A 15011-nucleotide genomic window follows, 5' to 3' on the forward strand; every position below is an offset into this window, starting at 1 on the left:
TCTGTGTTGGGTTCTGTGTGTTGGAAGCACACAGTCTTAACCATTGGGCCACCAGGCAAGTCCCTAATCCGCCTTTTATAACTGGCTGTCCAATACAGTAGCCACTGGCTGCATGTGGCTACTTACACTGAATTAAAATGAAATAAAGTTGAAAATGCATAAAAATGTTTCCCCATCACATACCTCAAATAATCAATGGGCACATATGGCTAGTGGCTACCAAATTATCTGGCATAGACAGAACATTTTGATCACTGCAGAACAATTATAACTCCACCCTGGGTTCTGGAGGTATCAATGGGAATAAGAAATGTCATAGGCTTGTATATTTTGGAAATGAATCCTTTGTCAGTTGTTTCATTTGTTACTATCTTCTCCCATTCTGAGGGTTGTTTTTTCACCTTGTTTTTTAATGACGTTCAGCCCAAAAAGATAAACTCAGATAGTGAAGCAGGGTAGAAGACAAACACATTTCTTGATTAGGAGGGCTCAATATACACAAGCATTCAATATACACCAGCCCATGAGAGACATCAATAGCATTCTTTCCACATACCACAAGCCACTTGCAAAAAAACTGTGATAAGCTACATCCATTTCAGTAATTTAAATGACATTTTTGCTAGCAAAAATGAGCACTTCTTAAACAGACCCTGGTAGTCTGTGCATAAGGCAGAAATCTCTAGGGATATACAATTTGTTCAAGGCTTGCCAAGCAGTTCGGCAGTTTTATTTCTTCACACGAAGGCAACACTTGCCTCCAGCACCACAAGTACCTGTGACAGGCAACACAAGTTTGGAAATGGGAGATGCGACACCAAACGGCTTGGTACACTGTCCCAAGTTTCATTCTGAATCAATCGCTCATTAAGGGTGGCCCCCAATAACCTATTCCGTCAACAGGGGGCCCTCGTGAGTTAGTTACAATCCCTGTACTGTCCCAATCTGTCAAACTCATAAACCAAACAGTATCTGCAGCTCTTAACCCAGTCACTGGGCGCCTGCAACATTTTCAAAAGAATACAGCATTTGCCCCCTTTAACGTAACCCTGTTGTCCTTGAGATCAATTTCATGTTTCCCTCAAAAGGAGCCTTTATGAAGTTTTCATCTACCCAGGTACATATGCCTCGTTTGAACTTCTGAACCCTTTTGGGGGTGCGGGGGTGAAAGGCGCCCCGCCTAGAAGATGAGCACAACTGTAAGCTCATGGCCTCCAAACGCCAGTGGGTGTTAGTGCTTCCAGGGCGCCCTCCACTTCCTAGTTGGCGGTCTGTCATTATTCGTGAACCAGTCATTTCAGTACTTTGTCAGTTTCTTCAGATCTCTGACCCTTCCACCTTTCCCCCCTCAGCAGATGGTCTTGTCTGGGACTTCAGCCATTAGACCAGCATTTAACTTCCTGCCCCCAAACCTACACGTTTACCTGCAAGGCAGCCATCTTATTCTATTTCTTGTTTGTTGCAATGAAGAGGCATGTCCTGGCTAGACGCTTCCTTACACGCCACTTCTACTGACTCCTTCCCAGCGGTATCTGAAGTGGTCAAGTCTCTTCCATTCACTCTCAATCAACCCTTCTTCCCTATAGGTCCCTCTTTCTCTCCTCATCCTTAGAGCCAAATATCTCAAGGCTTATCTAAAGCTGCCCTCTCCGTGACCCCCTCACGCCTCAACTTCCATGCTGGATCCCACTTCCACCATGAGATGGAAATCATCATCATCATCAAGATTAGTAACAACCTTTTTGTTGCTGAATCAGTAGGCACTTTTTAGTCATCTCCCTTAACCTCTGTGGAGCATCTGGGTTTATAAATCCTTTGCTTTTTGCTCAGTCTCCCATCCAAGCACTAACCAAACCTGACCCTTCTTAGCTTCCGAGATCAGACAAGACCGAGCGTTCAGGGTAGGGTGGCTGTAGACTTGTTCAGTCTCAAATGTTACTTTCCTCTGGCTTCCATGAGAACATACACATCTGGTCTTTCTCCCATGTTTCTGGTTAATCACTATCAATCTCTCTCATTGTAATGAAACACACAGAGAACTTATTTTAACCATTTAAGTCAGTAGTACATTCACACTGCGGTGCAGCCATTATCAGCATCCTTCTCTAGAACTCTTTTCCTCTCACAAAACCAGAATGCTACACCCATTAAACAATAAGTTTTGAAAAACAAATATAGTAATATCGCTTATATGTGGAATCTAGAAAAATTATACAGGTGAACTTATTTACAAAGCAGAAATAGATACACAGATGTAGAGAACAAACTTATGGTACCAAGGAGGAAAGAGCAGGTGGAATGAATTGGGAGATGGTGATTGACAAGTATACACTGCTGCTGCTGCTACTGCTAAGTCACTTCAGTCGTGTCTGACTCTGGGCGACCCCATCCCTGGGATTCTCCAGGCAAGAATACTGGAGTGGGTTGCCATTTCCTTCTCCAACGCATAAAAGTGAAAAGTGAAAGTGAAGTCGCTCAGTCATGTCCGACTCTTCATGACCCCATGGACTGCAGCCTGCCAGGATCCTCTGTCCATGGGATTTTCCAGGCAAGAGTACTGGAGTGGGGTGCCATTACCTTCTCCGAAGTATACACCACTATGTATAAAATTGGAGAAGGAAATGGCAACCCACTCCAGTGTTCTTGCCTAGAGAATCCTGTGGACAGAGGAGCCTGGTGGGCTGCCGTCTGTGGGGTGGCACCGAGTCAGACACGACTGAGGTGACTTAGCAGCAGCAGCAGCATGTATAAAATAGATAATTAATGAGAACTTACTGGATAGCACAGGGAACTCTACTTAATGCGCTGTGGTGACCTAAATTGGAAGGAAATCTATAAAAGAGGGGATATATGTATATATGTTGCTAGTGTTTAGTTGCTAAGTTGTGTTCAACTCCTTTGCGACCCCATGAACTGTAGCCCGCCAGGCTCCTCTGTCCATGGGATTCTCAGGCAAGAATACTGGAGTGGGTTGCCATGCCCTCCTCCAGGGGATCTTCCTGACCCAGGGACTGAACTCACATCTCCCATACTAGCAGGCGGAGTCTTTACCACTGAGTCATCAGGGAAGCCCATATATATGTACATCTGATTCACTTTGCTGTCCAGCAGAAGCTAGCACAACATTGGAAAGCAACTATACTCCAGTAAAAATTCAAAAAACAAAAGAACAATAACTCTCAGCTTCTCCCCCTCCCCAGACCTTGACAAGCACGATGCTTGTTTCTGCTTTATGAATTTGGCTGTTCTAGGTATCTCATGTAACTGGAATTGTATTCTCATGTAAAAGTGGAGCTTTTCTGTGACAGATATTTCACTTAACATCCTCCAGGTTCATCTATGCTGTAGCACGTAATAGAATTACCTTCCTTATTTAAGGCTGAATAACATTCCATTGTATGTATACACCATATTTTGTTTATCCATTCATCTGTTGATGGGCACTTTGGTTGCCTTTGGGTATTGTGAATACTACTACTATAAACATGTGTGTACTCTTTTTTTCCCCCTTAATCTACCTGTTAAATCCTGGTGATCTTCAAGGTTGTATCCTCCTTGGGCAGTTTTACCTGTATTCATGGCTTATTGTTTACATGCTAGTGACTTCCAAAACTATACCGTGGTTCAGTTTTTCTGTTTTGGGATTCAGATCCCTAACAGGAACATATGTCCTCTTGGATGACTACTTTTTACCTAGGCATCCCTGAAGGGGGTCACCAAGAACCAGTTTGTGCTCCCGCAGAAGATGCTGCTCTGTTAATCCCCTCTTGATACACCTTGTGTTCCCTATATCCCTTACCCGACTTTTTCTTCTCAACACTGAAATAGGGTTACCACCTGGCAAGCACTCAATAGATGTGCTGAATGAATGAATGAGACCTTGACCTCTCACTTACCCAACACTGTCTATTTCGCTTTCTAAGCTGTGCTCAAACTTCTCTCTACTGTCTGCGTGCTAAGTCGCTTCAGTGGTGTCTGCTTCTAACTTCCAGGTTCCTCTGTCCATGGGGATTCTCCAGGCAAGAATACTGGAGTGGGTTGCCATGCCCTCTGCCAGGGGATCTTCCTGACCTGGGGATCGAACCCACGGCTCTTATGTCTCCTGAATTGGCGTGTGGGTTCTTTTCCGCTAGAGCCACCTGGGAAGCCCTGCTATCACCATCACCTAATCCAGTTGCTCGTCAACATCTTTCACTTTGCGTTTCTCCTTCTCATCTCATCCCCTGCTGATCACTTTCCATACAGAGTGACCATCGTTAGATAAAAATGATAGAAGTTTTACTTCTCTCCTTAAACACCTCAACCATCCCTTTGGGGATACCACCCAAAGTTCACCATTGGCCTCCCCAGGCCCTTCCTGACCTGCTTGTCCATCTAGCCCTCCCTCTCCCTATCAATCTGATGCTGCAGCTCATTACCGAACTTCTTTCAGTTTCGCTAACACACCATATGCTTCTCATATTTTCTTTCCAGGTCTTTGAAGATGCTACTCTTCCTGCCCAAACAATCCCTCGTTCTCTGCAACCCCCCTCTGATGAACACCTGCTAGCTCCTCCTTTTCCTTCAGGTCTTAGATGAGATGACTCTGCCTCTTGGAAGTCTCATCCAACCTCCCTGTTCCAGGCACAGCTTTGCTGTCACTGCTCGGGGGATCACAGGATGCCAGGGGAGCCCCGACCGTAGTACTCAGCACCCTGAAGAAGCAGCTACCCGTTTTATTTGTGTCCCCCATGGTCAGCCATAGCTCCATCAGGGCTGAGGCGCTTTCTTACCCAAACATACCCTCTGCACCTTGCACAGAGATGGGGCCATGGTAGAAGCTTAATATTTAACATGCAATCCTCCAAAAATAATTCATCCTGGGACATTTCAAGTATCCAAGGAAGCAGAAAAAAATTATAAAATTTTTTATAATAAAAGTTATAACATTTATAAAAGTTACAAAATTATAACAGCAATAACATACACCATACTCACAAGCTATATTTTGTAGTTAACATTTAGCCACATTTTCTTCATCTAATCATCTTAATCTATTTGACAAATCATTTTGAAGCAAATCATAGAGAAAATGAATGAAGTCTTAAATCATACCAACATGTCCACCGACCATATAAAATAAACTATGGAAGAAGAGGATAAAGAAATAGGAATAGAAACCTTTAAATCTCTACCTAACTGCAGTTAAGTGAAATTCAGAAATGAGAATGTTAAGTTGTGTATCAGATACTTTTATAAATGTACTCTCACTCCATCATTTAATTCTCATGAGCCTTACAAGGTCACCTCATTAATAAACAAAAGGAACTCTGTCAAGAACCTGTAGCTCTAGCAGGGAAGGAGAAAGAAAATAAACATTTGCTGAGCGCCCATGATGTATCCAACACTTACATTACTGCCAATTACTCTCACAACAAACTCAAGATGTAAAAACTCAGTGAGGTCAAGTTATTGGCCCAGAACCTAAGGGAGGAAAATGGCAGATGTAGGAATTTGTTCCAGGTTTCCCTCTCTCCCCACCACTACTCATTACTATTTAAATTACAATTTAAAATATATAAAATAAAATTACTTTTTTTTTTTGCTGTGGTCCAAGATGACTTTCCTGATGGCTCAGAGGGTAAAGCGTCTGCCTGCAAGGCAGGAGACCTCGGTTTGATCCCTGGGTTGGGAAGATCCCCTGGAGAAGGAAATGGCAATCCACTCCAGTATTCTTGTCTGGAGAATCCCATGGATGGAGGACCCTGGTAGGCTACAGCCCACAGGGTCACAAAGAGTCGGACACACCTGAGCGACTTCACTTTCACTTTTAAGATGACTAAAACACATATTATTGCTTCTACAGGCACAAGGAATGCCTAGGCTAACTTTTTAGTTCTTTCTAGCTCTGTGGTATAGTGGGCTTCCCAGGTGGCTCAGTGGTAAAGAATCTGCCTGCCCATACAGGAGACATAGGAGACACAGGTTTGATCCCTGGGTCAGGAAGATCCCCTGGAGGAGGAAATGGCAACCTACTCCAGTATTCTTGCCTGGAAAATCCCATGGACAGAGGAGCCTGGCAGGCTACCATTTATGGGGTTGCAAAGAGTTGGATGTGACTGAGCACACAGACACACCCCTTCGTGGTACAGATGAGGCAGAGAAAATTACAACAGTGAATACAGAATGAGCAGCATGCGCAATCAGAAGCCAGGGAGCCGGTGCTCTGGCTTTGTCACCAGATGTCTGACACTAGGCCGGTCACCCAACAACGTTCACCTGTCAAACGATGCAGCTGGATGATGACTGAGGTTCCTTCCAGCTGCTACAAAACAAAACACACGGGAAACCCTGTGCTTCTTAGGGCTTTGCCTCGGCCATCAGCTGGCGAGGGGTGGGATGGAGGTCTTACTGATCCCAGCCCTAGGTTTTGTGCACTCAGTGAATGTGCTCCCTGGGGCAACGAACCGTTAAACGGAGACCAGTGTTAACTGGAATGTTGGTCAGTGCAGGCAGGACAACCTTCAGACTCCCAGAAGCATGTGTCCCACAGATTCTAACATGATAACTGATGATGAAGACAGTGCCAGAAGAGGAGCCGGGGAATAGCCCCTGCTCAAAGAAAACCCTAGTTCCAGCCCTGCCACCTTGTAGCCTCTGCTAGATGAGCCGTCCCACTGATCACACTTTTAATTTATTTTTTTTGATACAGAAAATTTTATGTATTATTTTTTATTCATTTTTATTGAAGTATACTGGCTTTACAATGTTATGTTAGTTTCTGCTGTATAGCAAAGTGAATTGGCTACATGCTTACATATATGCCCTCTTTTTCAGATTTTCTTCTCATTTAGGTCACCACAGAGCACTGAGTACATACAGTTCCCTGTGCTATACAGTAGGTTATCCTTAGGGATCTATTTTATATATATATATATATATAGCTGCTGCTAAGTCGCTTCAGTCATGTCCAACTCTGTGAGACCCCATAGACAGCAGCCCACCAGGCTCCTCTGTCCATGGGATTCTCCAGGCAAGAACACTGGAGTGGGTTGCCATTTCCTTCTCTCTCTCTCTCTCTCTCTATATATATATATATATATATATATAGCAAATTTCTGTACAGCAGAAACTAACACACACACACATACACATATATATATAGCATCAATAGTGTATATATGTCATTTCCATCTCCTAATTATCCCACCCCTCCATGCCCCCTGAGCATACAACTTTTTTTTTAAAGGCTGTCTACCCCACTAGAGAGCAAACTTTAAGAGCTCTGTCTGTTCCCCTTTGTATTCCTAGCTTGTAGCTGGAGACTTGGCACGCAGTTGGCAATTAAGACATGCTTATGGAATGAAGGACAAATCTTATCACCTCCAAGCATCTCAATGAAATTTACATTCAAAGTTCAGCTCAGACAGCATTTCTACTTCCCCTCACCCCGCCCATCGTTATTGTCGCTGTGTTTCTTCCATGATGTGTCTCATCCTCTAAATTTTATTACAGTTATTTATGCGTGTATCTTAACTCCCTAGTAAGATCAAATTGATACAGAAGCTATCCTCCGCTCACCATTAAAACCCTATAATACATAGCTCATACTTGCTGTTCTTCAGTTGCCTAGTTACGTCTGACTCTCTGCGACCCCATGGGCTGCCGCATGCCAGGCCTCCCTGTCCCTCACCATCTCCCGGAGTTTGCCTAATTTCATGTCCATTGCATCAGTGATGCCACCCAGCTGCCTTCAGTCTTTCCCAGTGATAGTTCATAGTAGGCATTCAATAAATATTTGTGGAAGTAGAATGTCATATATATACATACAAACATACATTCACATACACAAAGTAATTGTCCCAGTTCTTTAAATATAGAAGACATTAATTATTATTAAATTAAGCACTATTTCTTATAAAGTTGTGGTGAGGCTAATACTCTCAAATTGCAAATACTTGAAGAATACTCCTAACCTTTTAAGAAAAGATATGGTAAACTAGACTAAAAAAAGTTATAAAACTGGTCACATCCTTGGATAATATTACTTCTGGGATATTGTCCTAAGGGAAAAAACAAACCAAACCAACCAAAACAATAACAAAATGTACCAAAAAAACATTAGGACAGCATTTTTTAGTGAAAAATTAGCAACTATTATGGGACATTGATGTAATAGAATACTATTTTGTCCTAATGACCTTTCTGATTACTCATGAAAGATTCTTGTGACTAATGCTAAATAAGACACAGAGTTCACATGCGCTGTTAACCACTCTAAAAAAACAGAAATACTTATGGGAATAGCACAAATATGCACAAAAAAGAAAAATAATTATTTTAGAATGGTGTTGGTAGATATATTTTTTCCTCAAAGTTTCCGTTAAATTTATTGTTTTTATAATAAAAAAATTTGATAGAGTCAACATTAACCTTTCTCTAATGTGGCTATATTTCCCATAGACAGCTATTTAGTGAGGGTCAAAGTGGCAAGCCACTCCAGCATTATTGCCTGGAGAATTCCATGCACAGAGGAGACTGGGGGGCTACAGTCCGTGGGGTCTCAAAGACCAGAACATGACTGAGCGACTGAGCAGACATCATCAAAGCATAAATTAAAACGTCTGCTAATAGCTATCACTCCAGTATTTAACTCTAGCACTCAAGTGGTACAGAGTAGGGATGCTATTCTGTGTCATGAATACAAAGCATAGGCATGGTATGCAGATACAGAAACACATTTGAATGAGAAGCAAGAAATTAGACCCGGCAAGGGAATCTCAGGACCACACAAATGAGGATGAGATCACTCACTCAAGGAAACTATTCATACTGGTTTCTGAGGGGGTTAAATGAGGAGGCTGCCACCCAGCAGGGGTATGAAGAGAAGGGAGAGAAGTGAAGGATGGCTGCCTTCTTGAATCGCCACCATCTCCTGTCCCGTGACCATGTATTATCTCACATTAAATCTGTAAGCCTGCCAGCCTAACGCCACTGGCTGCCTGTACTTGCCAATAAAGTTTTATTGGAACCCAACCAGGTCCATTCACTTAACGTTCATTATGTTTTCATTCTACGAGTTGAATACTTGTGACAGAGACTGTATGATCGACCCACAAAGCAGGAAAGTATTTACAATATAGCTCTTTACAGAAAGAGAATTTGTTATGTAAGCTATATAAGGAGATGCAATACATAGATGCCCAGTTTAGGGTCATCTTTTTCTAATTTTTTTTTTCTTCATATATGCCAGCTTAGAAGATAAATTATATGATCACCTTATTAACCAAGCAGAATTCTGAGGGTGAAAGGGAGTGCTAAGTGGATACTATTCCAGGGCAACAGAAGTTACCTAGGACAGTCCTGGACACCAGATCTATTGGCACCCTCCAGGGCATAAGTGTATATGTCTGCTTAGTTGCTTAGTCATCTTTGACTCTTTTGTGACACTTGGGACCATAGCCTGACAGGTTCCTCTGTCCATGGGATTTTCCTGGCAAAATACTGGAGTGAGCTGCCATTTTCTTCCTCCAGGGAACCTTCCTGATGCAGGGGTTGAACTGAAGTCTCCATGTTTCCTGCATTGCAGCCAGATTTTCTACCCACTGAGTCAAGAGCAGGTTTCAAAGAGTATTGAATGCCTGTCCAGAAACTACTTTTCTTTTTTTTGAATGAAGTATAGCCAGAGACATTACCTGCCTCCTAAGAAATATGTATACAGGTCAAAAAACAACAGTTAGAACTGGATGTGGAACAACAGACTGGTTTTGCATTGAGAAAGGAGTACGTCAAGGTTGTATACTGTCACCCTGCTCATTTAACTTACATGTGGAGTACATCATGCGAAATGCCAGGCTGGATGAAGTGCAAGCTGGAATCAAGATTGTCAGGAGAAATAACAATAACCTCAGATATGCAGATGACACCACTCTTATGGCAGAAAGTGAAGAGGAACTGAAGAGCCTCTTGATGAAAGTGAAAGAGGAGAGTGAAAAAGCTGGCTTAAATCTCAACATTCAGAAAACTAAGATCATGGCATCCAGTCCCATCCCTTCATGGCAAATAGATGGGGACACCTTGGCAAAAGTGACAGACTTTATTTTGGGGGGCTCCAAAATCACTGCAGATGGTGACTACAGCCATGAAATTCAAAGACGCTTGCTCCTTGGAAGAAAAGCTATGACCAACCTAGACAGCATATTGAAAAACCTTAGTTGCCAACAAAGGTCCATCTAGTCAAAGCTATGGTTTTTCCAGTGGTCATGTATGGATGTGAGAGTTGGACCATAAAGAAAGCTGAGTGCCGAAGAAATGATGCCTTTGAGCTGTGGTGTTGGAGAAGACTCTTGAGAGTCCCTTGGACAGCAAGGAGATCCAACCAGTCCATCCTAAAGGAGATCAGTCCTGAATATTCATTGGAGGGACTGATGTTAAAGCTGAAACTCCAATACTTTGGCCAACTGATGAGAAGAACTGACTCCTTGGAAATGAACCTGATGCTGGGAAAGAATGAAGCAGGTGGAGAAGGGGACAACAGAGGATGAGATGGTTGGTATCAATGATTCAATGGACATGAGTTTGAGCAAGCTCTGGGAGTTGGTGATGGACAGGGAAGCCTGGTGTGCTGCAGTCCATGGGGTCACAAAGAGTTAGGCATGACTGAGTGACTGAATTGAACTGATAGTTGATTTAGAATGCTGTACATTCTAAAGGAGATCAGTCTTGGGTGTTCACTGGAAGGACTGATGTTGAAGCTGAAACTCCAATACTTTGGCCACCTCATGCAAAGAGCTGACTCATTGGAAAAGACTCTGATGCTGGGAAAGATTGAGGGCAGGAGGAGAAGGGGACGACAGAGGATGAGATGGTTGGATGGTATCACTGACTCGATGGATACGGGTTTGGGTGAACTCCAAGAGTTGGTGATAGACAGGGAGGCCTGGCGTGCTGCGGTTCATGGGGTCACAAAGCGTCGGACACGAGTGAGTGACTGAACTGAACAGCAACGTGATCCAGTTTTCCACCTATCTATATATTCTTTTTTAAAAAATATTCTTCTCTACTATGTGTTTTTGATCTCATTCATTGCATTATTCATTTTTAATTGACTCTTTTTTATTTCTTCTAGGTCTTTATTAAACATTTCTTGAATCTTTTCAATCTTTGTTTCCAGGCTATTTATCTGTAACTCCATTTTGTTTTCAAGATTTTGGATCATTTTTATTATCATTATTCTAAATTCTTTTTCAGGTAGATTCCCTATCTCCTCCTCTTTAGTTTGACTTGGTGGGCATTTTTCATGTTCCTTTACCTGTTGGGTATTTCTTTGCCTTTTCATCTTGTTTAGATTGCTGTATCTGGAGTGGGCTTTCTGTATTCTGGAGGTCTGTGGTTCCTTTTTATTGTGGAGGATTAACCCAGTGGGTGGGGTTAGACGATTGGCTTGTCAAGGTTTCCTGGTTAGGGAAGCTTGCGTCAGTGTTCTGGTGCGTGGAACTTGATTTCTTCTCTTTGGAGAGCAATGGAGTGCCCAGTAATGAGTTTTGAGATGGGTCTATGTGTTAGGTGTGACCTTGGGCAGCCTGTATGTTGATGTTCAGGGCTATGTTCCTGCCTTGCTGGAGAATTTGCGTGGTGTGTCTTGCTCTAAAACTTATTGGCTCTTGGGTGGTGGTTGGTTTCAGTGTAGGTATGAAGGCTTTTGGACAGTCTACTATGGCTTATCATAGGATATTGAATACACTCCCTTGGGCTATACAGTAGGACCTTGTTTATTCATTCTATATATAATAGCTTATATCTGCTAACCCCAACCTCTCATCCCAGTCCTCCTCAACTGCTTCCTCCTTGGTATCCACAAGTCTGTTCTCTATATCCATGAGCTTGTTTCTGTTTCACAGATAGGTTCACTTGCATCATATTTTAGATTTCACATATAAGTGATATCATATAGTATATATCTTTCTCTTTATGACTTATTTCACTTAGTTTGGTAATCTCTAGTTGCATCCATGTTAACTGCAAATGGCATGATTTCATTCTTTCCTTGGCTGAGTGTTATTCCACTGCATGCCCCATCATCTTTACCCATGCCTCTGCTGATTGTCGCTTAGGTTGCTTCCATGTCTTGGCTATGGTCAGCACTGCTGCTATGAACATAGGGGTGCATGTATCTTTTTGAATTCTAGTTTTGTCTGGACATATGCCAGAAATGGAACTGCTGGATTATATGGTAATTCTATTTTTAGTTTCCTGAGGAACCTTCATACTGTTTTCCTTAGTGTAGTCACTTACATTCCTACCAACAGTATAGAAGGGTCATGTTAGGGGCTGCTTTTATGTGCATACAGAAAGCTCAGGCAGCTCCTCTTAGTGGTTCTTCTATTTCAATTGCTCTCAGACGCCTTTCTACTTCCTTCCCTCTGTCTCAGCTCTGTCCTAGGTTCAGCTCTGGTTCTAGTCTAGCTGTTCAGGCACCACTCAGAGTACACACAGCATCTCTACATTCGTTAGAGTAAAAGGGGCAAATTTATTCATCCTATTTAAATAAACCTTAATCATTTCAAATCATTACAAATAAGAATTTTGTACCTGTACATTTCACTTGGTTTAATATCTAGGTAACACCTTAAAATTCTACTCTTAAGAATTTTTCGTTTCTCTTATCAAATAATTTATTTAAAAATGACCAACAACCATATCATTTTATCCCAAAGATCCCAAGACAAAAACGGTATATTACCCACTGATTTGAGCTTTTAATACTCACCAATACTGTTTGGAAAATTATTGAAGAAATAAGTTTCTAATTTTATCCTTTCAGAATGATACAAAATAAAACAACACATACTCCACCCCTCCCACCCTGAAACACACACATCTATCCCCCACCCCCTGTAAAAGTTTCAGTGCTATGGGCAAAAAAATAAAAGATCTTTAGGGCACCCTGAATGAAATATAGGATGTTACACTTTGTGAGACTCTTCCTTATGCGAACAAAAATAGCTCACAGCTTTGAAATCTCTCAGGATGGCTTTCCAAATATTGCCATCTGCTGGAATTTCAGTTAATTGTTTCTTTGTTCTAGTGAGCTCCTGGAATATTAGATAGAGCACCAGTGGGAAATAACAGAAGGTCAAATGATTGTGTCTCAAACACAAATCCCAAACTGAAAAAAAAAAATTATGCTTTGTGAGCTTTCATCTCCTTTAGGACACCCATCTCTATTTTAAAGTCAATGGAGCAGTGGCCTGGATTTTTAACAAATAATCCCTTCTTGATAATTAGAAATATCCTGAGGTATCTTGGTATTTTCTCACTTCACTTCTCACCAGGAAAATCTCCAAAATTAAACTTCAACTGGCTTGAGTATTTTTAGAGGAATTGCTAATTAGCTCTTGGTACCCATGGGAAATGGAATGTTGTTTGAAAAATAATGTTCAAATGAAGCATATTTACTGGAATACTCCCTTTAACTGTATAATGGAATTTTGAAAATAAATTTGTTACAAAGGCATCAATAATACACACTCCAATTTAATCTGTAAACAGGGAGTCATGCAACATAATTTATGCTTAAACCTTACCTTGAGCATCCAGGCTCTCTCCCTGGCTGTCGAGATGAAATGTTCCTCTGAGAAACGGGATACTGGCGTAGAACAACAGCAACAAAAAAAAACACAGAAAAAAGCATTTAATGTGATGAAAACATAGGAGCAGAGAGTTATAATTTAGTTCATTGGCTGTGGCCAGCAATGGAAGAGAAAATCAAAAAGTGCACAAAATATCTACATTCAATTGATTGTATCATATGAGAGAAAGTCAGCCAAACACTAGGTTTCTCAGCTACATTATTATATCAATCCTGGGGTTGATCGATTACAGTTGTAGAGTATTTACGTAACAACCATCCTATAAAGGGAATTTTTTTACCTTCCCCCACCCTTGTAGCCTGGTGTGATGGGAATCGTGTGTTAGCATATAATTTGAGGAACCAGGGCCCCCAGTGAGGTATCAAATGCCAACATCAATTAAAGTACTGACTTTCCCAAAGTTGGGTTAATTTGTAGATTTTATATCTAGTATCAACACAGGCTTATTCTTCTAGTTAAGAGATGTGTTTAATTTTAACAGGATAAGCATTATAAACAATGCCAGGATCAAACTTGCATACACATACACACACACACACACACACACACACACACACACACATATATACACACCACCAAGGAATTACTTTCTTTTATATGATTTTGCTATTTATATTCAAATCATGCTTTGACTAAATGATAAAGTAAATTGATGAAGGATAGATCTGATTCCAGAGGCTGAGAAATGCTTGTGAGCTCTGGGTTTTGGGGGTCCCAGGTTGGGGGTGAATGGGAACTGGGGAGGCTGCTTGTGGCTTAAGCAGATGCTACTAAAAAGGACCCAAAGATGCAGATGTATGGGAGCTGCAGGGGTCTTCCCGCCACCCCCAATTAGAAATCACCCCTCTCCACCTGCCACCTAAGCCTTCGCTCCGCACATTGCTTGCCTATGTTTTCTGTATGTGGCTATTTCAGAAAAGCCATTGGTGCTTGTTTAGTTTCAAATCAACTGTACAAAAATAAAATATTTGTGACAGATCCAACACAATGTGATTAATCCCAGACATAGTTCTGCAGATGTCCCTGGGAGAAAGATTTTAAGCAAGAGAAAAGAGGGACTTCCCTGGTGGTCCAGTAGTTGGGCATGTGCCTGCCAATGCAAGGGACATGGGTTCGATCCCTGGTCCAGGAAGATTCCACATGCTGCGGAGCAACTAAGCCTGGGCACCACAACTACTGAGCCCATGAGCTACAGCTATTGAAGCCTGTGCACCTTAGAGCCTGAGCTCTACAGCAAGAGAGGCCACCATCCCGAGAAGCCTGCACGCTGGAATTAGAGAGTAGCCCACACTCACTAGGGAGAGTCCATCTATAGCAATGGAGACCAGCACAGCCAAAAACAATCAAATTTTTTTTTTAAAAAAGAAAGAGAGGCATTTG

The 15011-nt window shown here is 41.9% G+C and overlaps 1 protein-coding gene across 2 annotated transcripts in view; it reads right to left on the reverse strand.

The window, feature by feature from the left end:
* Nucleotides 1–15011, reverse strand: part of MAPRE2 (microtubule associated protein RP/EB family member 2) — a 177888-nt gene that overhangs the window by 134969 nt on the left and 27908 nt on the right. For both annotated transcript variants that reach the window (XM_061131078.1, XM_061131076.1), the window contains exon 2: nt 13566–13627. Coding sequence is in view for 1 of the 2 variants with exons in the window: in XM_061131076.1 (XP_060987059.1) it covers nt 13566–13627 (62 nt within the window). In the remaining variant the exon portion in view is untranslated. The remainder of the gene's footprint in view (nt 1–13565; nt 13628–15011) is intronic.

Source organism: Dama dama, chromosome 27 (genome assembly GCF_033118175.1).
Source record: "Dama dama isolate Ldn47 chromosome 27, ASM3311817v1, whole genome shotgun sequence".
NCBI lineage: Eukaryota > Metazoa > Chordata > Mammalia > Artiodactyla > Cervidae > Dama > Dama dama.